Genomic DNA, 27,661 nt, shown 5'->3' on the forward strand with positions numbered 1-27,661 from the left:
ATATAAAGAACATCGAAAACGGAGTTCGTATGAAGAAGTTATGAATATCCGAAGTTTATTAATCATTTTGTATTTAAATTTAAATCAAAATTCGGAAGCATTATCCGAAGGAGTCACCGATCTGATCCGAGGTACGTCCCGCGTACTCCGAGGGATGTCGACACTCGCACTCGAGCACTTCGGATACGTAAGCAATGACGTTGTGGGCAGTACGCCCCGCGTACTCCGAGGCTCCAGCCTCCTATAAATAGGAACCGAAGGCAGCCGACCCAATTGCCAATTTCTTCTCTTCTCTCTCCCGTTTTGCATCGTTTTGCGTGCCAAAAATACCCCGAAGCCCCGGTATCATACTCTAGCCCCGAGGCAAGTCCCGAGATCCCGAAGATCCCGAGAAGTGCGGTTCCCGAGTCGAAGCTCTGCCCGCGAGAAGTTCGATTTTTGTGAAGATCTTCCAGATCTGCTGTGGATTACTACTTCTATAAGCCGTAGTGCTGTCGGATCATCTTCTGATCAAGTGAGTGTATACTAACTTTCTTAAACACAATAATAATACGAGTTTGGTTCGAGTGTATTAATTATATTGTTGTTTATAAGTGTGAGTGTGTAGTTATTTTCTTTCTAATACAATAATACGAAGTATTTTATATAAAAATACGTGCTATGTGTATATATTTGGTTGTGTTATGTGTGAATGTGTATTCACTCACTTCTATCTTATAGATCTGCTTATTTCTTTATGAGATATGTGTTATGTGTGTGTGTGCCTCATCTGTTATGTGATATATGTGTTGATTAAAGCATGCTATACAGGTTTTCTTTAAACTATGTATACAAATGTATATTTTTATCTACTAATATGTTGGGTAGAACATGGGTAGATAGTTGGTGTGTAATAAACAGATGAGAGGCCTCGTTGTTGTTTGATTGAGTTATCTAGCGGAGTTTAGATGACGACCACTGGCTATTCTAGACAGTCTTGTGGAAACATTAGCAGGTTCGCCACCTGTAGGTGTTAATGAACTTGGGTGTTCATTCGCTGTACTCCATCCCCCTCATGGTTGCCTTATTTGACTTATATTGCTGAGGTACCCCCGAAGCATGTGTTGTCGCCCCGATGAAATATTCTTAGACTAGGTCCCTTATGTTAGTTGTTTTAGGGACATTAAAGTGAGAATAACGGGAATGGGTAATTGGGTTATTGTTGGTTGGTGAAAATTAAATATGATATTTTTTGTGGGTTGAAAACCCTATATGCTCACCATGCTCCCAAGCCTGACCCACTCAGTTTTAAATTGTATTATAGGAAGTGGCGGAAGGGCATGAGATGGATGATCCATCAAGTTGTTTTGTTTACAAGTCTGCATATGTTTATATTTGTTATATGACTTGTAATGTATTCGTTTATGCTTATTTGGTCTGTATCGGAACATGACACCCCGAGTTTTGATTATAATGAAAATACATTTCTTTTATGAAATGTTTTGGTAAACATTGTTTTATCATGTTTTGTTTTTGGGAACAAATTCCGCAACTCTTTCAAATCAAAAGGATTTACTCTGAAAATATTTAAAAGCATAAATGAAAATCGGTCTTTTCTGGCCGAAATTTTGGGGATGTCACAGTTGGTATCAGAGCATTAGTTTAAGCGAACTAGGAATTTGTAGGATTTCTAGACTTAAACTTAGAATGCTAAGTGAAGTTTTGAGATGTGTGTCTGTTGTGATTTAGACACGAGCACTAGTTTATTTTAGGAAAGTTGCCTAAAATGCTTTATGTGCTAAATGTTATATGTTGCCATATATGATATTATTTGTTCGGATCTATGGTCTGTTGCCGACCGGATCTAGAAACCTTATGTGTGTAGGATTCTAAGCGTACGTCTACCATATTAGAATTAGCATGTAAACGTTTCGGAGTGATAAGGATGATTTGAATATCTATCATGATTAAGGATCTAATTTCACCTTATTCAGTGTGTAGATCAAAATGGTGAGAACAAGAAGTGGAGTTGGAAATCCTGACGAAAACAGGAATCAACCACCAGTGATTGAGCCAATACCTGTCGTAGCAGCAGCACCTGAGCCAATAACCATGGCTGGTGTGCAATTGATGATTCAGACAATGTTGGATCGTCAGATGGATGAAACTAGACGGTTGCTTCAACAAAATCGTGAAGAACTGTCGATTCGTGTGGAAGAGCCTGAATTAAATGAAGGGCACTCAGAAGGAGGAAACTTCAGTGGGTCTGTTGGTCCAGCCAACCCACCGATAGTTAGGCAAGATAACCATGAAGGAAGGAATGATGGAATGGGATGCAAGTACAAGGACTTTTTGACTTGCAAACCATCGACCTTCAATGGAAAGGAGGATCCGATTGGGGTTATGGATTGGATCTCCGAAATAGAGCTAGCCTTCATGACTTGTGGCTGCAGAGGTAAATTGCAAACTATCTATGTCGTGCGTCAATTCCGAGGTGGAGCCGTTCATTGGTGGAACACTCTAGGGAAGACCTTAAGCCCTAATGATCCACTGCAATTGACATGGGCATAATTCTTGGTGCAGTTCAAGCGCAAGTTTTGTTCGGCTCAAAGTCTGTTGGAGTTGGAGAATAAGTTTTTGACATTGACGAAGGGCAGCATGTCAGTTGATGAATACACCAATAACTTCACCGATAAGATGGAGTTTGCCTTTCGTATCGTTCCAGACGAGCTGACAAAGGTGGATCGGTATGCGAAGGGACTTCCATGGGAGTACGAGGTGCCAGTACGTCAGGCACTTACTCTAGAGGCAGCTATCTGGGCTGCCAAGTCTGTGGAGAACATGATCAAGGGGAGAACCACCGTCAAGGTTGAGGTTGGTGAGAAAAGGAAGTTTGAAGGAACATCTGGTTCCAGTAAGAAGAGCAAATTTTCAAAATCTGATTCGAAAAAGTTTGGAGGAAAAGGAGGCGAAGCAAAGTGGTGTGATAAGTGTAAGAAAAGGCACTTTGGGAAATGTAGCGAGGATGTGACCTGCTACAAGTGTGGAAAGGTTGGACATTTTGCCAATGAATGTCCGAACAACAAAAGGATGTGTTTTGGGTGTAATGAAGAGGGGCATATTTTGAAAGACTGTCCGAAGAAGAAGGAGGCAGCTAGGCCCAACATTCCACCAAAGCCAAAGGCGAGAGCATTCCAGATGACACTGGAAGCTGCGAAAGATGAAGCTGATGTCGCTTCAGGTACCTTTCTCGTAAATGATTTACCTGCTCAAATATTGTTTGATTCTGGAGCCAACTACTCCTTTATTTCGCATGAGTTTGGTAGAAAGCTAGCTTTGCCTATTGATAGACTAGATGATGCTTTATTAGTCGAAGTAGCTAGTGGCAAGTTTGTACCTGTTAGCCATCGTATGAAAAACGTCTTGATCGACCTTAATGGGAATAAGTTTCACGAGGCGTTATTGCCTATCGAACTAAATGGTTTCGACATCGTCTTGGGAATGGATTGGCTTAGCGCCAATGATGCCGAAATTTTATGCAAGAAGAAGATAGTTAAAGTAAACCCGCCTGGGAAAGATTCGTTTATGGTGTATGGGGACAAACGCAGAGTAAATTCTGGGATCATTTCTCTAATGAAAGCCAGAAAGTGTTTGACCAAGGGATGTACATCATATTTAGCATTCGTGATTGATGCTAAGAAAGAAAAGAAGGTGATGCAGAGTATTCCAGTGGTGTGTGATTATCCAGAAGTATTTCCCGAGGATCTTCCTGGATTACCACCTAATAGACAAGTGGAGTTCAGAATAGACTTGTTACCAGGAACCACACCAATAGCAAAAGCACCTTATCGATTAGCACCGACGGAGATGAAGGAGCTAATGATGCAACTTCAGGAGTTATTGGACAAAGGTTTCATTAGACCTAGTTCATCGCCTTGGGGAGCTCCGGTGTTATTTGTAAAGAAGAAAGATGGAAGTATGAGAATGTGCATTGATTACAGAGAGCTGAACAAGGCAACAATAAAGAATAGATATCCGTTGCCGAGGATTTAGGCCTGGCAATCGTGTCGTGTTCGGGTTGGCGTGTCGCGGGTTAGCGGGTTGGCGTGTCAAAATATATCAACCCAAACACAACCCATTTAAATATACAGGTCACGGGTTGGCGGGTTTGGAACATAAACCCATATATGACCCACCAACCCATTTATTTAAACGGGTTCACAAGTTGGCGGGTTCGTGGGTCAGATTTGGGTTCATGGGTCCGAATTTTACATATTTAAGTCTTAAACATCCTAATGAATATTAAAAACATTCATAGAAACATGTTACAAACTTAGCTTTATAGGTTACGACTTATGACATTAGACCATTCACCACGAGTCATAATGTTAAAATAGTCAAATGGTCTATGAATAAATGGTATATTTTTGTAATACTTATTAAATATTAATACTTGGTACATAAATACATTTAAAAATACAATATTTTTTTTATTAAGAATATAAACGGGTTGGCGGGTCAACCCGTTTATTTTTTGAGAAACCCATATATGACCCGTTTAATAAACAGGTTGGCGGGTTGGCGGGTTAGCGGGTTGGCGGGTTGAAAAACTCAACCCAAACCCATTTATTTCGTGTCGTGTCGCGGGTCGTGTCGCGTGTCGTGTCGAGAATTGCCAGCCCTACGAGGATTGATGACCTGTTTGATCAATTGCAAGGTTCGAGCTATTTCTCGAAGATCGATCTTAGGTCAGGATATCATCAGTTGAAAGTAAGCGAGCAAGATATCGAGAAGACTGCATTCAGAACTAGATATGGACACTACGAGTTCTTGGTTATGTCGTCTGGACTAACCAATGCTCCAGCAGCGTTCATGGATTTGATGAATAGGGTTTGTAACCCGTTCCTTGATAAATCCGTGATAGTGTTCATAGACGACATTCTGATTTACTCGAAAAGCCAGGAGGAGCATGGCAGGCACTTGCGAGAAGTGTTAGAAGTTTTGAAGGAGGAGAAGCTTTATGCAAAGTTCTCCAAATGTGATTTTTGGATTCGTGAGGTCCAATTCTTGGGTCACGTGGTCAACCAAGAAGGGATAATGGTTGATCCAGCGAAGATCGAAGCTGTGACGAAGTGGGAACAACCGAAAAGTCCCACGGAGATTCGAAGCTTTTTGGGATTAGCCGGATATTACCGCAGGTTTATCCAAGGCTTTTCTTCGATTGCTACTCCATTGACAGCTTTGACCCACAAAGGAGCTACTTATGCTTGGAGTGAGAAGGATAAAGAAGCATTCGAGAAGTTAAAGAAGACGCTATGCGAGGCACCGATACTTTCTCTACCTGATGGAGTTGAAGACTTCGCTGTTTATAGTGATGCGTCTGGTGTTGGATTGGGTTGTGTTTTGACCCAAAGAGAAAAGGTGATAGCATATGCGTCTCGACAGCTGAAAGAGCACGAAAAGAATTACCCGACTCATGATTTGGAGTTGGCAGCGGTAGTTTTCGCTCTGAAAATATGGAGGCATTACCTCTATGGCACGAAGTGCAAACTTTTCACTGATCATAAGAGTCTACAATACCTCTTTAATCAGAAAGAATTGAATATGAGGCAACGACGCTGGCTAGAATTACTTAAAGACTATGACTGCGAGATACTTTACCACCCCGGTAAAGCTAATGTTGTTGCTGATGCTCTCAGTCGGAAAGTCAATCCTGAAAGGAAGAGGCCAAGAGCGTTGAGAATTGAAGTTGTCTCGACCATTGTGGAAAGTATAAAGAAAGCTCAAGAGGAAGCTTCTGAGAAAAATGACCGAAAGGAGGAACGTTTGGGTAAAACGTTGGTGTTTGGTACTAACGGTCATGGACTGAAGGTATTCCAAGATCGTATTTGGGTACCTAAGTCAGGAGGAATTAGGGATCTTCTGATGGACGAAGCTCACAAAACCATGTACTCAATTCATCCGGGTAGCACTAAAATGTATAGGGACCTGAAACCCTACTACTGGTGGCCGACGATGAAGCTTGATGTTGCAAAGTATGTGGCCGAGTGTGTGACTTGTGCGAGAGTCAAGACACAACATCAGAAACCTTACGGGAGTTTAGAACCATTGCCTGTGCCTATGGGTAATTGGGAAGACATTAATGTGCACAAAAGTACCCACTAATTTTAATATTTATAACCTAACAAACTTAGACTATCTATGCACTTATAGGCAATGTACCTAGTCAGATTACAGTATAGCTTAGGTAAGTCGGGTGTCGATCACAGGGAACGGTGGATTAACTTAATATATTTGATTATAGGTTACAGGTTACACGAAAATAATAAAATGGTTTAATAAATCAATTAACAACTCTCGATAAACTAACAGGAAAGCACATCTCTTCAAGTACTTGGGTTTAGATAAATTACACCTTAAAACATAGACAATTGCATACACAAATTCATTTATTCAATGTTCACCGATTCCTAAAATGATTAGATTCGCGTTCACTATAACTAATCCTTTAGCAAACAAGTCAATTCAAACAGTGATCAGTTGATTAAACTAACATGCTTCCTAGTGTTCAGTTCGTATCAAGCAAGACTTGTAAATATAGTTAATCAATGTAGACATTTAATCAACCTCTTGTTGATGGTCATCAAACAAGGCTCACACATTAACTTACTTATTCTCAAGTTAATCCTAGTTTCACATTCGTTATTTCTAGTCTTATAATCTCGATGGTCATCAAAAATCATAAGAGAAAAGCAAATCAAGCAGATGTTCAAGCAACTCAATTCTCTTAACAATTAACAGAAAATAATCATCATTAACACATGAGGATCTTTAAACAAGCTTGGCAAGATAAATTAAACACAAATAAACTATTTAATATAGCAATTGGTCTAATAATCAAAGCTTCATTCAATCATAAACACAAAGTAAAAGGTTTTTACACCTAAATCAGAAACTAAATACAGAAAAGTACCACCATAGAATGCTAAACATGGTCACGTCAGCAAACCATATGATAATCAACATGTATCCGCTCTCCAATCCTTCCGATCTCCGCTTCCGTTAGCTTAACGGCCTTCCGGCCGCCTTCTAGACCCTCAAAACGGCTTAACAGAAGTTAATTATCGACTAAATTAGGTTAGAAGTCGAATTCCCCCTCCTGGTTAGCTAAAAATCGATATTTATAATCTTTGTGGCCGACCTAAGTACGCTGGGCGTACTTAGGATTACGCAGCGCGTACTCAAGATAATCACGCGATCAAGTCTATCCGGTGCAAAGGTGTACGCGGCGCGTACTATTTCCTTACGCGGGGCGTACTCACTTTTTCAGCAATTTTGATTTCTTTTAGCTTCTAAGCCCGGTTCCCGATTCAGTCTTTTCTTTTGTGCTTCATCGGCAACAAATAGCTGCAAAACATAATTCAAAGCATTATGAGTACTTTTTAGTTCTAAAATAGAATAAATAAGGCCAAAATATTAAGATAAAGTGTATAAAAATATATATAAAAATACACATATCAACATTGCTATGGATTTTGTCACTAAACTGCCCAGAACAAAGAATGGTCACGACATGATTTAGGTGGTCGTTGATCGATTCACTAAGAGTGCGCATTTCATAGCGGCCAGGGAGAAATGGTCTATGGAAAAGCTTGCGAATTCTTACGTGAAGGAAATTTTGAGGCTTCACGGTGTTCCGTTAACGATTGTATCGGATCGTGATAGCCGTTTCACCTCAAGGTTTTGTAATAGTCTAGGTTGACCTTTGTAACCCATTTTGAAGTAATAAGATTGTATTATTTGAGTATTTTGTGTTTTGTGCTTAATTGCTTAATTATGTGGTTTGATTAATTAAGAATAAAAATAAGCGTCAAAATTTAAGTGTAAAATAAACTTAATATATTTGATTAATGTTGTAGTTGAAACGAGGTTTCCGAATATATATAGAACACCCAAATCTGACTTCGTATGAGGAAGTTATGATTTATCGAAGTTCCGGCTTAGCGGTATACAGCATGTTTTACTCGATTTGAGATCGAGCGGTTGTTAGCCGAAGCAATCTAAATGAGAATCGAAGATCTCATTGTTGGTATCGAAGCGATAAAAAGTTAGGCGAGAACGGACGTCAAACGAAGAAGTTATGAATTTATAACAAAAGTTTCTGTCGCGGCCTATTAAAAATAAATAATAAAAATAAAGTCAAAATTAGCCGACGGAGTCTAAACGAAAGTTGTAAAGCATAGTCTCACCTTCACGTGGATATAAAGAACGTCAAAAACGGAGTTCGTATGAAGAAGTTATGAATTTCCGAAGTTTATTAATCATTTTGTATTTAAATTTAAATCAAAATTCGGAAGCATTATCCGAAGGAGTCACCGATCTGATCCGAGGTACGCCCCACGTACTCGAGTACGCCCCGCGTACTCCGAGGGATGTCGACACTCGCACTCGAGCACTTCGGATACGTAAGCAATGACGTTTTGGGCAGTACGCCCCGCGTAACGCAGTACGCCCCGCGTACTCCGAGGCTCCAGCCTCCTATAAATAGGAACCGAAGGCAGCCGACCCAATTGCCAATTTCTTCTCTTCTCTCTCCCGTTTTGCATCGTTTTGCGTGCCAGAAATACCCCGAAGCCCCGGTATCATACTCTAGCCCCGAGGCAAGTCCCGAGATCCCGAAGATCCCGAGAAGTGCGGTTCCCGAGTCGAAGCTCTGCCCGCGAGAAGTTCGATTTTTGTGAAGATCTTCCAGATCTGCTGTGGATTACTACTTCTATAAGCCGTAGTGTTGTCGGATCATCTTCTGATCAAGTGAGTGTATACTAACTTTCTTAAACACAATAATAATACGAGTTTGGTTCGAGTGTATTAATTATATTGTTGTTTATAAGTGTGAGTGTGTAGTTATTTTCTTTCTAATACAATAATACGAAGTATTTTATATAAAAATACGTGCTATGTGTATATATTTGGTTGTGTTATGTGTGAATGTGTATTCACTCACTTCTATCTTATAGATCTGCTTATTTCTTTATGAGATATGTGTTATGTGTGTGTGTGCCTCATCTGTTATGTGATATATGTGTTGATTAAAGCATGCTATACAGGTTTTCTTTAAACTATGTATACAAATGTATATTTTTATCTACTAATATGTTGGGTAGAACATGGGTAGATAGTTGGTGTGTAATAAACAGATGAGAGGCCTCGTTGTTGTTTGATTGAGTTATCTAGCGGAGTTTAGATGACGACCACTGACTATTCTAGACAGTCTTGTGGAAACATTAGCAGGTTCGCCACCTGTAGGTGTTAATGAACTTGGGTGTTCATTCGATGTACTCCATCCCCCTCATGGTTGCCTTATTTGACTTATATTGCTGAGGTACCCCCGAAGCATGTGTTGTCGCCCCGATGAAATATTCTTAGACTAGGTCCCTTATGTTAGTTGTTTTAGGGACATTAAAGTGAGAATAACGGGAATGGGTAATTGGGTTATTGTTGGTTGGTGAAAATTAAATATGATATTTATTGTGGGTTGAAAACCCTATATGCTCACCAGGCTCCCAAGCCTGACCCACTCAGTTTTAAATTGTATTACAGGAAGTGGCGGAAGGGCATGAGATGGATGATCCATCAAGTTGTTTTGTTTACAAGTCTGCATATGTTTATATTTGTTATATGACTTGTAATGTATTCGTTTATGCTTATTTGGTCTGTATCGGAACATGACACCCCGAGTTTTGATTATAATGAAAATACATTTCTTTTATGAAATGCTTTGGTAAACATTGTTTTATCATGTTTTGTTTTTGGGAACAAATTCCGCAACTCTTTCAAATCAAAAGGATTTACTCTGAAAATATTTAAAAGCATAAATGAAAATCGGTCTTTTCTGGCCGAGATTTTGGGGATGTCACAGCACATAAAACAATTAATCACACAACAAATCCTTAACCATTCAAATCGTCTAATAGATCACATAGCATATCAACATCCTAACCAGGATTCCGACCTAACCGATCACTAGCATAACATCACCCTATATACTGGGTACCGACCTTAACCAGGTCAATAACATAACATTACCCTAAATACCAGGTACCGGCCTTAACCAGATCACTAACATAACACCATCCTAAATACCAGGATGCAGATCTAGAAAAGCAATAACATAACAAACAATACCCGGATTTCCATCCGATAAAGGGCCGACCTTGGTGCCGTAGACCCTGTCGATATAGTGAGGATAACTCACCTGCAATTGCCGACTGAAGAGATAAGACCAAGCTGCTCCGACCACCGACACGAACTTCACCAGAAAACACTACTAAAGAACCAATTCCATAAATACCAGAATTACCAAAATACTCTTGGAAGTCAAACTGGTCAACTCTTGGTCAAAGTCAAAGTCCTTAGACAAAGTCAACCTTCCTGGTTGACTTCTACTCGCCGAGTTCCCACACCCAGAAAACTCTCATATCATAACTTAACTCGTTGAGCCGCCCCAACACTCGCCGAGTCCAACGATTTCTGTGTCCCATCCTGCCAACTCACCGAGTCGCCAACCGACTCACTAATCCAAAGCTCTAACCCAAAAGAGATTGGGTTCTGCGAACAGACTCTCCGAGTCCAAGAACAGATTCGCCGAGTTGTTCTTCCAACTCGCCGAGTCCATGCACATGTTCATACAACTCGTCTAGTACACCCATGTGACTCGCCGAGTTGTTCTTCCAACTCGCCGAGTCCATGCACATGTTCATACAACTCGTCTAGTACACCCATGTGACTCGTCGAGTCTCTCCAATTCTCAATCCACGAGCCATGCAGGGGCTCCAATCCATAGATCCACTCTTCTACTGTAACATCCCCCTCTGGCACGTATCACAATATTGTCCGCTTTGGGCCACTCGGCACGAGGACTTCCCAGGGGGTCACCCATCCTGGTACTACTCCCGCCCAAGCACGCTTAGCTGCAGAGTTTTTATGGGATCTGCTGCCGTCACGGCTTTAAAACGCGTTGTGATAGGGAAGGTATCCACACCCCTTATAAGGAATGCTTAGTTCTCCTTCCCAGTTAATGTGGGATCAGATCTAACCCACTTTCACCCCCCATTATAGGGTTCGACGTCCCCGTCGAACACATCGACCCGTGCCCTGGCTTTGATACCATTTGGAACATCCCCTTCTGGCACGTATCACAATATTGTCCGCTTTGGGCCACTCGGCACGAGGACTTCCCAAGGGGTCACCCATCATGGTACTACTCCCGCCCAAGCACGCTTAACTGCAGAGTTCTTATGGGATCTACTGCCCTCACGGCTTTAAAACGCGTTGTGATAGGGAAGGTATCCACACCCCTTATAAGGAATGCTTAGTTCTCCTTCCCAGTCAATGTGGGATCAGATCTAACCCACTTTCACCCCCCATAATTGTAACGCCCGTAGATCAGGGCTAGTCAATTTAGAGACAATAAGCGTCAAAAATGACTTTTTGATAGAATATTATTTAGAATGAATAATCCTAACTAAGTTGTAGTATATGTTACAAGGTTTCCGTGCATATAAAGAACGCCAAAATCCGAGTTATAACGAAGAAGTTATGACTTGTTGAAGTTTCGCGACAGAACCGGCACAACGCTGAATGACGTAAAAAAAATGAATTTATGTTAGAGTGATATTTAGCCTTAGCGATCTAAACGAGAATCGAAGATCTCGTTGTTAGTAGCGAAACGACGAAAAGTTAGGCAAGAACGAACGTCAAACGAAGAAGTTATGAATTTATAACGAAATTTTCTGTCCCGACCTATTAAAAATAAATAATAAAAATAAAAGTCAAAATTAGCCGACGGAGTCTAAACGAAAGTCGTAGAGCGTAGTCTCACCTACGCGTGGATATAAAGAACGTCGAAAACGGAGTTCGTATGAAGAAGATATGAATTTTTGAAGTTTATTAAATAATTAATAATTAAATTTAATTATTAAATCCCGGTATTATCCGAAGGCGAGTCATCGGACTCATCCGAAGTACACCCCGCGTACTAGTGTACGCCCCGCGTACAGCGAAGCATGACGACCTTCGCACTCGAGTTCTTCGGATGACGCATGCAGTGACGTTTCGGACGCGTACGCCCCGCGTACTCCGAGGCACCAACCTCCTATAAATAGGATGCGAGGGCAGCCGGATCAATTGCTATTTTTCTCTCTTCTCTCTCCCGTTTTGCATCGTTTTGCATGCCCGAAGCCCCGGTCTCAATCTCGAGTCCCGAAGCAAGATCCGAAGCCCCGAGAATCCCGAAGAGCATGATTCCCGAGCCGAAGCTCTGCCCGCGAGAAGTTTAATTTTTGTGAAGATCTTCCAGATCTGCGGAGATATACTACTTCTGCAAGCCATAGTGCTGTCTGATCATCTTCTGATCAAGTGAGTGTATACTACCTTTCATAAACACGATAATAATACAAGTATGGTTTGAGTGTATTAAGTATATTGTTGTTTATATGTGTGAGAGTGTAGTTACTTTCTTCTAACACATAAATATGAAGTATTTGCTATGAAATACGTGCTATGTGTTTATATATTATTTGTCTATTTGAGATGGGCGTGGAGTTGATGTTTTATACAAGTGTTAAATGATTTAAACTGTGTAAGTATTTATATCTACGGAAATGTTGAGTAGAACTTGGGTAGATGGGATAGTTGGTGACTATGGAGTTAGCGCCTATTGTATAAACCTTGGCGACGATGTGACTTCGTGCCTATTTGATGAACCTTGGCGACTATGGAGTTAGCGCACGTTGAGTAAACCTTGGCGACTATGGAGTTAGCGCTTGTTGAGTAAGCCTTGGCGACTATGGAGTTAGCGCTTGTTAAGTGAACCTTGGTGACTATGGAGTTAGCGCCAGATAACTATGGATTTAGTACTTGATAAATAAACTTTGGCAGCAATGGAATTCGTGCCAATTCCTTACGAATAAATGAATGAAGGATAGTTGGTTCTTAGGGTAAAACCTTAAGAAGATAATGGGGATGGGTAATTGGGTTGATTGTTTGCTGATTAAATATAATAATTATATTATTGTGGGTTGAAAACCCTGTATGCTCACCAGGCTCCCAAGCCTGACCCACTCAGTTTTCTTTTCATTACAGGTAATGGCACAAGGGTATAAGTTGGTGGACTTGACGAGAGATTTTGGATTATAGATCAGTAGTTATAAATAACTATTGTAAGGTCTATTTTATATTGTTTATGCTTTTGGTCTGTATCGAACATGACATCCCAAGGTTTTATTATTTAATGAAAATACATTCTCTTTGAGAAATGTTTGGATAAATGGTTATCATATTTTTGTTTTTGGGAACAAATTCCGCAACAGTTTTCTTTAAACGATTACTCTGATTTTATAAAACAAAGCATAAACAAATCGGTCTTTTCTGGCCGTGAAATTGAGGATGTCACATCTACAATCTAACCCTCACATAAAGTTGCAAACTTTACGTGAAATCAAGGAGATATAGGCCCAAAACACACTAGGGCTTGGGTTTTAGACAAAAGGGGCTTCACCAATAACTCTTAGATAGAAGCTTTATGACATTTTGGACCATCACAAGCCTAGATCTGAAGTAGCAACCTCAGATCTAAGACTCTAACTCGAAATAGCTCTCAATCATACCAAAAATGCCCCAAATCTCAAATGATAATAGATCTAGATACAAAAGAGCCCAAGCAACAGATTATTACCTCCAATATATGCTCCAACTGAAGTAGATCCCGGATCTACACCACTCCTTTGCGGCAAGCCTTTAATTCCTCAAGCTCTTTCCACCAATTTCCTCTTCCAAGCTCCAATCTCCTCAATAATGAAGTCTCACACGAAGATTAGGGTTTCTGGATCTCAAAAGGGTAGCAAAGATGATGAGGGTGGGTTATAATGTGCTTTATATAGGGCACAACCCTCGGGATTAGGGTTTTCTCTCTTCAACACCAACTCGTTGAGTCCAAGCCGCCGACTCAGCGAGTTGGCCACTTAAACCGCAACAGAATCCCGCTCCGACTCGGCGAGTAAGCAAACCTACTCGTTGAGTCCCTTTCCTAAATTTACACTTTTGGCCCTTCATTGAACATTAGAGATTTGGGGTGTTACACTCAAGGTGGGTTGTTGTTGGCTAGTGAGGAAAATCACATGTTTGTAAGTGTTGTGGCAATGGACGTTCAAATCGGGATGACTTTGGATGTGGTCGGGGGTCCGGGAGAAGTAGAAATGATAATGAATGTGTCCGGGATATATGTCACGTTAAATGTTACAACTGTGGTGAGTTTGGTCACTACAACAACGAGTATCCTAAATGGAAGAAAGAAGAGGCAAATCTACTCGAAAAGGAACAAACATTTTTTTTGAACGAGTGGCATGATCAAACCAATTAAGGGGTGATTGTTGGTTAATTGGTTTTGATCAATACGGTTTAATAGGAAAGTTTTTAGGATCTCTGTTTTGCTAGTTTTGGTATTAGAATAAGATTCTATTTTTTTAGTATAAATAGATGTTAAGTTTCAGATTGTTTAGTTTGGAATAAAAAATCACAGCAAGTTTTGTTTCTTTTTTGCTCTTAACGTGTTCACTAGAGGATCAAGAACTTAATCTATTCAATTCTCTTTTTCTTCTCTCTTTACCTTCGTGCACAAGGTTTAAAACCAACATTCTGTTAACATGGTGACCGGTTTGCGGTTCAACCGGTGTTACTGGTTTGACCGTCGGTTCAACCGGTTTTTATAACTTTCATCATTTTTCCTATTTCCTATTCACACATAGGCACCCACAAGTTTAAACATTAAAAATAAACATAAATACAAGTTGTAGATCAATCTGAAAGACCCCAACTTTCGTATTTATGAAAGATCCAAACTTTCATACTTCACAATATAGTTACTCCAAAACATGCTACATGCATATTCATAAATAATATTTTACATTGATAGTGTGATTACAAAAGACTGGATACAAACCGACTAAGTTTTAATATATTACAAAGTGTTATATTTATTACATAACTACCCAGGATATTATAGTTTTATACATGCGTAGACCCAAGTACAAAAGTAATAGTATAAACTATTCTAAATCTTCCAACAGTATATGACTATACCGGATTCTCATTTCCTACAATTGTTAAACACTGAGAGGGATAAGCGGTGACGTAATGAGTTCAGTAATAGATACAATATAACGTTATGCCATATATATACTTCAATATGGCAGAAACGAAGAAGGAACAACAAAGGCATATGTGAATCATGCGACCAGCTTTCATATCAATCAATGAGATATAAGAATTTCAATACTTGATATACATCAATAAAGCTTCGGCCCAATTGGCACAGAAGACATACACTTTCTGATTAAACATTTTGGTAGATTTCAGGCTTTTAGCCCTATCTAACCTTCTGCCATTATCATAGAATAGAAGTCATTCTCTTACGATACATGCTCTACATGGCCAGAGGCTACATACCAGTACCACCGTGAATCTAAGTTCTTTCACTGATCACATGGTCAAAGGTACAACTTTACTACCATAATAGCGAAAATAATAACACGGAAAAGTACATAGCACATGTAACACATATTGAACTCACCGTGAAATAACCGAAGGAATAAATGATAATTTAGGCAGCACTTCGGGTCTAAATATGACTTTCTGTGACGAAACCGGGGATTTTAGTTGAAAATCGGCCTTACTCGTTCAGAGTTTCGACTTGAAAATATAATTTTCTCGCGAACTTCGGGGCGTCGGGACTTGCTTCGGGTGTCGGGAATGATATCGGGGCTTCGGGGGGTTAAAAGTGGATAGAGAGGGTTTTTAGAGTGAAGGAGATTGAAAAATGGCAACCAAAATACGGGCAGCCTTGCATCCCTTTTATAGGGTCCGAAGCAGCTCACTACGCGGGGGGTAGTCTCGCTGTACGCGGGGCCTACGGGGCTACGTGTCCGATTCTCGGAAGGGAGGGCATGTGGCTCGGACGTCTCTGCTACGTGGCCATCATGCGAAGATCAGAGATGTGATCAATCTGAGGTCCTGCCATGCGAACGCTGGGCGTAAGCCTCTACGTGGGGAGTACCTCCTCGGATAAGGCTTTGAATTTTCATTTATTTTTATTTAAAAACTTCAAAAATTCATATCTTTTGCGTACGAGCTCCGTTTTTGAGGTTCTTTATATCCACGCATAGGTGAGATTATACTCTACAACTTTTGTTTTGACTCTGTCGGCTAATTTTGAATTCATTTTTAATATTATATTTTTAACGGGCCGGGACAAGAAAAGTCCGTTAAAAATCATAATTTCTTCATCCGATATCCATTTTCGTCTGTCTTTTTACCGTTGTACTACTATTGATGAGACCTTCGATTCTCATTTAGGTTGTGTCGGCTAAAAACCACTCGATCTTTATTTCGAGTTTTTAGGTGTCTACTGCTATTCCGAAACTTAGAAAAATTATAACTTCCTCATACGAAGTCAGATTTTGATGTTCTTTTTATGAAAGTTCTCGGTTTAACGAATACTATAACTTTCATTAAGATCATAACGGCTAAAAAGCAGTTTATCGAAAACTCGCTTTTTACGTCATACGGCGTCGTGTCGGTTCTGTCGCGAAACTTCAATAAGCCATAACTTCCTCATTATAACTCGGATTTCGATGAGGTTTTCGCCTATATGTTTCTAACGAGGTTCTTTAAAACTTTCATTAACATTATTTTTACTTATTTCCAACTTCAAGTTTTCGTTAATTTCAATAACTAACATTTGATTGAAATCTCATAAGACTTCCAATACATTTCGAATGATTCTAAACATAGTTTTACTTCAATTCTAGTAAAAATTATCTTGTTAGAACTCAACACTCAAATTCATATAATATTTTATTATATTATTCACTTTTAAAATTAGACAACACGATATCTGAACGTGTATTTTACACAATCCAAATACATTAAAAAAAAATACATAAACATAAGTTTTACATCAATTCACCTACATCTAAAAGAAAATAAAGTATAATACGGAAACAAAATATAATATTAGATGAATATAAACACATTAAAAAACTTCATAACATTTACAATCTGTTTTTTTTTTCAAAAAAATCTAAATTGATATGAAAAAACATCAAAGTTTATTATGAAAAATGATTCATTTCCATGTGTTTTTATTTATTTGAACTTTTTCAACTAGTTTAATTTAACTGGTTAAATCGAGTTTTTGTAAAAACCAACCAATTCATTTTCATTCAAAAATAGACATAAAACCGGTGGTAGTTGAACCGTTCTCTTCTTTAATTTTCTGTCCATCCAATTCGACCGAACGGTTCAAACCGATTTTTAAAATTGACCACCAGAGGTGGGAGAAGCTACCCATACAGTCCACCCTAAGAGCATCCACACTAGTGAGTTTAATGAGAGAGTTGAATGATGTGACAAGTCCATATGTCATTCAATGAATGAAACTCTATCATTGTGAGATGTCACCTTGACATTCAATAAATTTGGAGTTCAATGGTATTGAATTCTTCAATGGAAAAAAAAGTTTTAAATTTTTAAATATTTATTATAAATTAAATTTTATAACATTCTATTAAAACTTTGTATAGTTAATCCATTGTAGTAAAAAAATAATAGAGTTAAATGATATCACAGTTCCATTGAACAATATAAAAATCAATGCATTTGTAGATGCCCTTGCATGCTTTTTTTGCAAAGGACAAGTCAAGTGCGATATCATATGTCCCACGTTATCTGTTTCTCCAATCAATTGCTTTCACTTTAAAGAAACACAAAATATATTGATATATCTATTTTTTATTCTTGTTTTGTATTGTATATTGGTCCTGAATTTCTATATTTATATAAGATTCACCCTTTAATCATACATTAAAATAAACATATATTTGTTTTCAAATACTAAAAAAGAACTCTATCTTTCAACATGGTTGGTAGTCTAAACACATACTATTATAATAGCACTCCCGATTTCATATCTTCTTCATCTTTCCAACTAACAAAAAAAAAATGGAAGCATTGAGGAATCCCAATGAAGCAAACTCGAGCCCTCTTTCTCCTCTTGGATTCCTCGAAAGAGCAGCCACTGTATTCGCTGATTCTCCTTCACTCGTCTACAACAATCTCACATACACCTGGTCCGAAACCTTTCGCCGCTGTTTACAGTTAGCTTCATCAATCTCCGGTCTCGGCATCGGAAAAGGCGACGTCGTTTCGGTCCTCGCACCCAACATCCCGGCCACTTATGAGCTTCACTTTGCCGCCCCCATGGCCGGCGCCGTCATCAACACCATTAATACCCGCTTGGATGCTCGTACTATCTCAATACTCCTCTGTCACAGCGAATCTAAGCTCGTCTTTGTTGACTACCAGTTAACTCGTCTTATTGAAGAAGCAGTTTCTCTCCTGCCGGGTGGCTGTACGTACCCGCGGCTGGTTTTAATCACCGACGATGGACCTCCGTCGTTACCCACAGATCATTTCGTTGGTACTACTTATGAAGGTATGGTTGAAAATGGTGATCCGGGGTTCGAATGGGTTCGGCCAGAAAGTGATTGGGATCCATTAACGTTGAACTACACATCAGGGACGACTTCGTCGCCGAAAGGCGTCGTCCATAGCCACCGTGGCACGTTCATTGTAGCCGTGGATTCTCTCCTGGAGTGGGACGTTCCGAAGCAGCCAGTTTATTTGTGGACCCTGCCAATGTTTCACGCGAATGGGTGGAGCTACGTGTGGGGTATGGCGGTCGTCGGTGCGACCAACGTGTGTCTTCGCCGATTTGACGCATCCACCATATACACTGCCATCCACCACCACAATATAACGCACATGTGTGGTGCTCCGGTTGTGCTCAACATGCTATCCAATGGCGAACCACTCGGCCGCACTGTACATATAATGACCGCCGGAGCTCCACCTCCTGCGGCGGTTCTGTTAAGAACAGAGTCGTTGGGATTTGATGTGACCCATGGATACGGATTAACGGAAACTGGTGGGCTAGTTATAGCATGTTCGTGGAAGAAACAATGGAATCGGTTGCCGGCGACGGAGAGAGCTCGATTGAAAGCAAGGCAAGGAGTTAGAACCGTCGGGATGACGGCGGTGGATATTGTGGATCCTGAATCGGGACTGAGTGTGGCCCGCGACGGGTTGACTCAAGGGGAAATAGTATTGAGAGGCGGGTGTCTGATGTTGGGTTACTTAAAGGATCCTGAATCAACCGCGAAATGTATCAGGAATCGATGGTTTTACACCGGCGACGTTGGCGTGATGTACCCAGATGGGTATTTGGAAATCAAAGACAGATCAAAAGATGTAATCATAAGTGGCGGAGAGAATCTGAGCAGCGTGGAGGTGGAATCGGTGTTGTACTTGCATCCGGCGGTGAATGAGGCGGCTGTGGTTGGACGACCTGATGAGTTCTGGGGGGAAACGCCGTGTGCGTTCGTGAGTTTGAAGAAGGATGGAGGGAAGCCGCTGCCGACGGCGGTGGAGATAATGGAGTTTTGTAAAGGGAAGTTGCCCGGTTACATGGTGCCGAAGTCGGTGGTGTTGAAGGAGGAGCTTCCGAAGACATCTACGGGGAAGATTCAGAAGTATGTACTTCGAGAAATTGCCAAAAGTATGGGATTTGTTGTAAAAAGTCGAATGTAAATTATCCAAACTAAAATAACGAATGTTTGGGTCAAGAATAATGTTATCGACTTTTGTTGGGGAGACATAAGTGGGAAACAAATAAATGTGTTTTTAATGTTTTAGAAAGAAATATTTTGATGTTTTTCCCTTTTCTTTTTTAAACAAATCATGAGAATGAATTTTAATTTGATACTATGGAGGGTAATATATGTTTGTTATAAATATACCTTCCTGTATGATTGTAGTACGTATATGGATGTAACTTCGATTATTTTGAGTTTAATCCTTGTGTTCTTTTATCTGATTATCTCTGATCCACATAAAAGTGTTTGGCTTTAACTTATTCAACCTTTCTGTTATTAAATAATTTTTCGTTCCAAGCTTTCCATAGGAACCACATTGTTTTTGGAAAATTAAATGCATGGCTAGGAGTGGGACATAACTTGTCCTCAGTTATACTTCTCAAGCTCCAAACAACAGAGACTTGACCCGATGGATCTGGGTGATCCATTAGAAGTCAAAAATACCTTTTGCCCTATGGTTCTATACAGTCAAATTAACTTCGAAAGAGAACAAGAAAAAGGTCTATGTAAAGAATTCAAGTCTTTAAATATGTATACATGTCGCTCTCATGAATGTGAACTTTAAAATAAGTTGACAGACATTTCTTAAAAAAAAACTAATTAGTTATAATCGTTTATTGGCTTTATTCATCCAGCCAACGTGGAAAACAACATTTTGATGCGAAATTGAACTCCAACAAAGGTGCAAAATAACTCAACTACCATATTGCTGAAATGCTACACTACCACACCATTTTTGTATCGTCTTATCCATATGTATTATAATATTACATTTTAGAAAGCCCGTGTGAATAATATTACATATAAAGCCTAATATGTATTGTATTACAGAAATCTTATATTATCCTTCAAATTCCAACGTCTCATTATTTTAATTGTTTGCTATGATTTGTGGATGATCTAAAGGAGTTTGTTGGAAAGTTTTTTCCTTTTAAATAAGTTTTTCTAAGTCAAATAACCTGTTGTATGATTATATTATTTTTTTGACTTTGATTGTGAACTTCTAAGCTTTTTACATAAGTCTTTTTTAATTTCTAACTATATTTTGTTTTTATCATATTACTTGTAAATAAACATCTCTATGTGGAGATCAGTCTTTAATCGGTTACACTAAAGAAAAAAAAAGTTATTTGAAAAAAGAATTGATGTTTGTACTCTTTTTTGTCCGATTTGTTTGGATGTCTCTGAAGATATGATCCATCTTTTCTTGAAATGTGAAGTGGCGGTGACAACTTGAATAAAATCTACAAGTGGTTGGATGTTATTAATCCAGAAGCCGAGTCGACGGGAGTCTTGATCAATTGGATGGATCTTTTGCCGATCAATAAGAGAAAGAAAATGTTTGTGGAAGGTAAAAGAAATTATTTTTTGGGCTTAAAAACATGTTAAAAAGAAAAATGTTATAACATCTTAAAAATATTTTTTTTTGTCTATTATATATATATATATATATATATATATATATATATATATATATATATATATATATATAGAGAGAGAGAGAGAGAGAGAGAGAGAGCGAGAGCTATGTTCATTTGTTTAAACTAAATATTGTGTTATCGTATGCATAAATGTGGGCCAATCAAAATTAAATAAAAAATTAAATAATTAAATAAATAAATAAAGGTAATTTAGTCATTTGTTTAATAACTTCCAAAAATAGTCCCTATAATCATGGTATCTGTATAGTTTAAATCTCGTTCCCCTCTTTATCTAAAAACTGATTCTGAAAACCCTAAATTGAACAAATCAACACCCCCACCCTTGTCCCTCCAGCCGTTATTACCCCTTTATTCCAGTCTGCATCAAGTTCCGATTCTGGAGGAAACAACACGATACAGAAGGCGGAGGCGAGGTAAATGACGGTGGCGGTTGCCATCACCGATGGATTAGAAGTTGACGGAAGTGACGCTGTCGACATTAACATACGGTGTTCTGGAATCACGAAGTTCGTCGTTCATGTGAGCTTGGATTCGTCTTCCGATGATCCATTTTTTGTCCAGTTCGAGTTTCTCTGTTGGTTACGATCTAATGCAACGTTCTTCAACCCACCCCCACCCATGAAGTTGATTTAGGTTAGTCCCTATGTCTTTGTCTCTTTCAGTTTCATGAACACCTTCTCGCCTTAAAATTCTTCAATTTCCCATTCGCTTTTGTCTCACAGGAACACACTGTTTTCCCTCTTCCTTGAAATGGGTATAAGGAAAAAAAGGAACCACACTACTTTGAAGAATCACAACTGATCCTCCCTCGTCCAACCATTATAAATTTTGATTTAGATTAACAATAGATTCCTAGAATCAAGTTTTTCTTGAATATGAGTGGGGGATATTAGGTTGCAATCTACATACTGAACTTGTTGATTGGGTTTCTGTCACCACTTTTTGACCTTGAGCTGGAATCTTCTGATGGTCCCCTGCTACCTACTAACATCTCAAATGAATTCAAGCCTTTATTCAGACTGCTACCCGAGTTCAAGTTCTAGTAATAGTTTCACCCTTTCTTGTTCTTAGGGGCTGTTTGGCAGGATCTGAATTTTTAAGATCTGAATTTTTAAGAGGTCTGAATTTCTAAGAGGGTCTGAAACTTTAAGATCAGAATTTTTAACATGTTGTTTGGTTGGAACCTCTGAATTTCTATGCTGAATTATAAAATGACCATTTTACCCTTTAGTGTAATTTGTTTTGTTGAATTCAAAGTTTATGTTTATAAAATAACCAAACCAACTTCTTACATAATTATAAAAAAAATATAAACACAATACAAAATCCAAATTAAATAAAAATCAAATCAAACATAAATATTTGACAAAAATCAAATCAAACAATGCTCTAATATAAAGAGGTGAAAGTATGATGTTATAATAAATAAATCAATAAAAGTACATTGCTAGTTCATGTATTTAACCCTTACAAAAAAGAATCTTACAATAGCTATGAAAACAACTTGAACTCTGTGCTTATATGGATCACATTACATGTATACAACCCTATTCATTCTTTGTGTTCCAAATCAATGATATGTTGTTAGCTACTGGTGATTGTCTTGAACCCTTCTTCACCAACTGTATCCCACTGTATAAACATCCTTTAAAGAACAACATATTTTTCAAACTTGATTTTTTAAAGTTCACAGATCAAATATACAGTTTCATTCACCAAACATATGTATCTTTGTGGTATATTTCAGATTCACCAAACAATTGGCTGTTTTATCATCTTCTATCTTAAGATTTCAAACAATAGTCATATTTTCTTGAACCTTGATACTAGTAATTACAGATTTTATCAAATTTTATCATCTTCTATGTAATATAAACAATTTGAGACACAAATCTTGAAACAAATACATGTATCCTATGACGACCCAGTATAGGATCGGGCATGAAATACAGATAAAATCAAAACAGAGGACTGGTAATCGAGTTCTAGGGCAAAAAAAAAGAAGAAAAAAACCATATATTTCTAAGAATCGGTTTTCATGTACCTGCTAAAGAGAAACAAGTTTATTTAATTTGGATTCTGATAGTCGATTATCAGAATCTGTAATTTTAACCAATAGATTATCACCCCATATCAATCAATAAGAAAGTTGCATAATCAATCAATCGATTATCGGAAGTTAGAGCTCTGATTAAAATCAAAGGAATTGTTCATAAAGGAAGAACGATAAGCGGACCTGCAATCATCAGAGCTGGAGGCTGCGTCGAGGTGTAGTCGGAGGTTGTGTCTTAGAGAGATGTAGTCGGAGGTTGCGTCGAGGTGTAGTCGGGGAGCAGCTTCGCAGGCGAATCAGGGGGTGAAGGGAAGAAGAATCGCACAGAGGGGGAGGAGAAGAGGAGGCGTGTTTTGGTGAAGGGTCGATGTTAGGGTATATTGGGAACGCGTCTTTTTTGTTTAAATTCAGATGATGTTTAATATCTGAAAATTAAGAGGTATTTAGAGTTTTAAGAGGTAAAAATTAAGAGGCAAACAAACAATTTAATCTGAATTTTTAAGACATTGCCTCTTAATTTTACAATTAAGAGGTAAACAAACAGCCCCTTACTCTTCTCCTCCCTCTTTATCTTTGTGTGTATATCCTTTTATTTTTCTTTTGTGGGAAATAAGTTTAGTGGTATAGCTAATTCTTACCGACTTGATATGGTTATGTATACCCATGTCCCTGTAGTTGTTATCATCCAATAGTTAGGATGGATTAGTCACATTGTAATGTGTCAGTGCTCTTTAGCAGGTAGCAAGTAGCAAGTTTCAAGTTTGTGGAATTCTTGAAAGATCTTGGAATCTACATATGAGACTCTAATTGTATAAGTCATGGATTTTCAAATAATCACTGATCATAGAATTCAGTAAGCTCTATGGTAGAAACCTAATAAATTTTCTTGGAGACAAACATAACAAAGGAAAGTTAGTAAAAAGGTTAATTACTCTTTAAACTTATTGTAATCAACATATTAAAAATTCATTTCTTTGTTACTTTCATTTCCTTTATTGATTGATTAGTAGTGTCCTCTAAAGTTGTTAGAAGTGTTCTTGCCTATTGAGAAGTAGTTTTCAAAATTTTCTATTGAGAAACTGTTGTTAAGTCTTTGAAAGGTGGGATGATACTTGTCATATTTTATAGTTATATAATTGTATTATTTAAGTCAAGGATCTAATCAGTTTTTTATTATTAGGTTCCTTAAACTGGTAACTTTTGAAGATGTCTGATTCATATTTCAATTTATGTTTTTTTTTCTCTCTGATTTAACACTTCATTTATGTGGACAGTGCAGGATCTTGACAAGGTTGAATTCTGAAAAGGTATCAAGTATGTTTATGTAGATGATTCAATGGATGATATTAGTGAGATTCCAATTCTATTGGAATGGAATCACGTATTCCAATTCTGTTGGAATGGAATCACGAATTCATATCATGTTGGAATCACAGAAGTTGATGCTTGAAGAACGAACCACAAAATTGAAACGGACACATTATTCTTTTAGAATGTATTAGTCGTTATTAAATTTTGATGTTTTCTTTCCCGTTTTGAAAGTTTTTTTAGTTTTATTCTTTAACAATAAATGTAATTCTTAACAATTATTACCCGTATTCTATAAGAAATAATGTATTTTTTGTTTTTATTATTCAATTGATTGTTTAAAAATTTGTTATTTTACAAGAAGTTCTTAAAGTCATGATCAAGATATAGGTTCAAGAATATTTTTATTATTTATTGTTCAAGAATATTTTTATTTTTGAGTAAATAATTAAATAAATAAACATATTCTGTCAGAATGTCCAAATTAAAATAGTTATAATTCGTAAATTCGGATTTTTAAAATTAATAGAATCTATGATCCCTTAAAATATGCAATTTTCCTTTATTAAATCTATATTAATTGACTAAAATACCCTTGTAATTAAATTAGATGATATTTTTCAATTACATTTAATTCAATAATACACATTAATCTTTTCTTAAAATAAGTAAAATTGATTGGCCCACAGCTATGCATACAATAACACAATAATTACTTTGAATAGAATAACCTAAGCATATATATATATATATATATATATATATATATATATATATATATATATATATATATATATATATATATATATATATACACATATACTATCTTATAAAAGAAATCTTACTATTTCCTTAAACAGATTGAATATAATAATATTATTTTTTTAAGACGTCCAAGTGTTTAAGCTTAAAATACAACCAATTATAAATAAAATAATAATACATTTTAAGTTATCCAAGCTTATAAGCCTAATATACAATTACCTAATGCGTGACTCAATCCTTTAATCTGCTTGTTCCCCTGATCGAGTCTGTTTACTCCCGAGATCTCGCCAAAAATCCCGACATCCAACCTTTCCGTTTTCTTCATTCTCAGATCTCAGTTTCAAAATCAAAAACCCTTTATCTCTCTAAACTCTCATGTTCAATATAATAAACCCTAGCCCCAATACACCACCTCTGATCCTCCTCTCCCCAATTTTACACACACAATCTTCATGGGTCACCACAATCCATCACCTACTTCAATGTCTCCACAATCCACACTCACCGTCACGACCTTCATCACTACCAACTACTCTCCAAAACCCTCACAAGTGCTAGCCACCACGATCGTCAAAACCGTCCACCATCACTATCCCATGTCAGCCTCTACCCCTGTTTCCCTCTTCTTTATATTCTTGGGTATTTGAGGAAGTGATGGTGTTTCCACCTTAACCATCACCACCATCGCCACCATCCGCTGTCAACCCAACCCCATTAGTGGATCTGGACTCACGCCTCCTTATCTTCTCTCTCATTCTATCGCAAAGAATTTAAATCAAGAGAGATGGAGTTGGAGAGAGCATCAGTCACCACCATCGCCGATCTGTTGTAAGTTGCTATTTCCTCCATTTTTCTCTCCTTTTCATTCTTCCTGAATCGAGTTCATCTCCAACAAATGCATGTTACCATTCTTCTATCTCTAATTTGAGACCCCATGAAGTAGAGCCCATTCTTTTTGGTCTATGTGCAACACCCGATTTAGCAATTAGTTTCTTCGAGTCGTCTGAGCGTCATCTAGGGTTCCCTCATCATAACCTTGAATCTTTCTGTAGTCTCATTCATTTGTTGCTACAAAAACGAATGTTTGATGATGCACACAGGGTGTTTGATAAAATGACTGAAAGGTTTAGGGAATTTGATTGTTTTCATGCTTTCCACATTGGTGTAAATATGGATACTCTATACATAGGACTTTTTTCTACTCTAGATCTTCATCCTAGAATGCTAATTTTCTATTTTTGTTGTTGTTTATAATTTATTTGTATAGATATTTGATGATGAAGATAGATTTTCGAAGATCCTTCTCAATCGGCATCTATTGCTTTTCCCCTTCTCTTTCTACTGCACTCGAATGAGCCAAAATGTATCTCTCTTTTAATCCCATACCAGGTATACCAAACCTGTTACAACCTAGCCCTAAGTAAATGTTATCTCGATTTGGTTATCATTTTTGTTTAAAAAAATATGCTCTTTTGGTTGATTTTTTTACTCAACCTATGCAGAAGCCGATAACATCAAGATAAGAAGGCTCTATCGAACCTTTTTAAGGTATCAACAAGCAAAAAGTAACATCACTACATTTATGGTTTATAGACTTGGCCTCGAGCCCTTACTGCATCTTCTTTCCACTTATTTTTTTAGAATAAAATGTTAAATGAAAGAAGCATACATACATAATTTCCTTTCCCTGTGAACCCTGAACCCTGAACCTAGTTTTTAGTTACCAGGTTTAAAAGTGACCTACATTCTATGTATCCATCGCAACTACATGACCCACCTGGTCACCTCTTTGTTTTCACTGAACATGATTATTTGTTTTATGATAAAAGGTGTTGAAGACATGGATTGGGTCACAGAGATGTAACGTCCCAAAATTCAAGACTAATTTTTTTTTTTTTATAAAACATTACTTAAAACATAATTATCAATCCATAATGTAGGCAGAGTATTAATTTCCAAAACATATGTTCATTATCAGAGTAAAATTTTCCCAGGCTATCTAATCTATGGTGTGTGCCATGCGATCACCCCGAGCTCTTCCCTCCGCTACCAGAAGTATCTGAAACCAAAACTGAAAACCGTAAGCATGAAGCTTAGTGAGTTCCCCCAACCTACCACATACCATGCATGAACACATACTGCACATACTGGGCCACGCCCGCTATTCTGGGCCTCCCCCTACCTTGGGCCTCGCCCGCTACAATGGCCCCGCCGCTCCAGGCCTCGCCTGGCTTCGAGCCCCGCTCGGATACAGATCTGTTTCACTTAGGCCTCGCCTGTCACTGGTCCTCGCCCGCTAACATATAATAGCACTGATGTGTGTAAAACTCACTAGTTTTAAACCT

The 27,661-nt window shown here is 38.1% G+C and overlaps 1 protein-coding gene across 1 annotated transcript; it reads left to right on the top strand.

Annotated features, from left to right (window-relative positions):
* The first annotated feature begins 17,914 nt into the window (after positions 1 to 17,914).
* LOC111916023 (2-methylpropanoate--CoA ligase CCL4) lies at positions 17,915 to 19,964 on the top strand. The gene has a single exon (XM_023911667.3). It carries the CDS (start codon positions 18,037 to 18,039, stop codon positions 19,681 to 19,683), a length of 1,647 nt encoding a protein of 548 aa, XP_023767435.1. The 5' UTR covers positions 17,915 to 18,036; the 3' UTR covers positions 19,684 to 19,964.
* The last annotated feature ends 7,697 nt before the right edge of the window (positions 19,965 to 27,661 follow it).

The sequence above is a fragment of the Lactuca sativa genome, chromosome 2 (genome assembly GCF_002870075.4).
Source record: "Lactuca sativa cultivar Salinas chromosome 2, Lsat_Salinas_v11, whole genome shotgun sequence".
In the NCBI taxonomy this organism is placed as follows: Eukaryota; Viridiplantae; Streptophyta; class Magnoliopsida; order Asterales; family Asteraceae; genus Lactuca; species Lactuca sativa.

Coding starts and splice junctions, on each gene's coding strand:
- LOC111916023 (XM_023911667.3), top strand. CDS start 18,037: ATGGAAGCATTGAGGAATCCCAATGAAGCAAACTCGAGCCCTCTTTCT.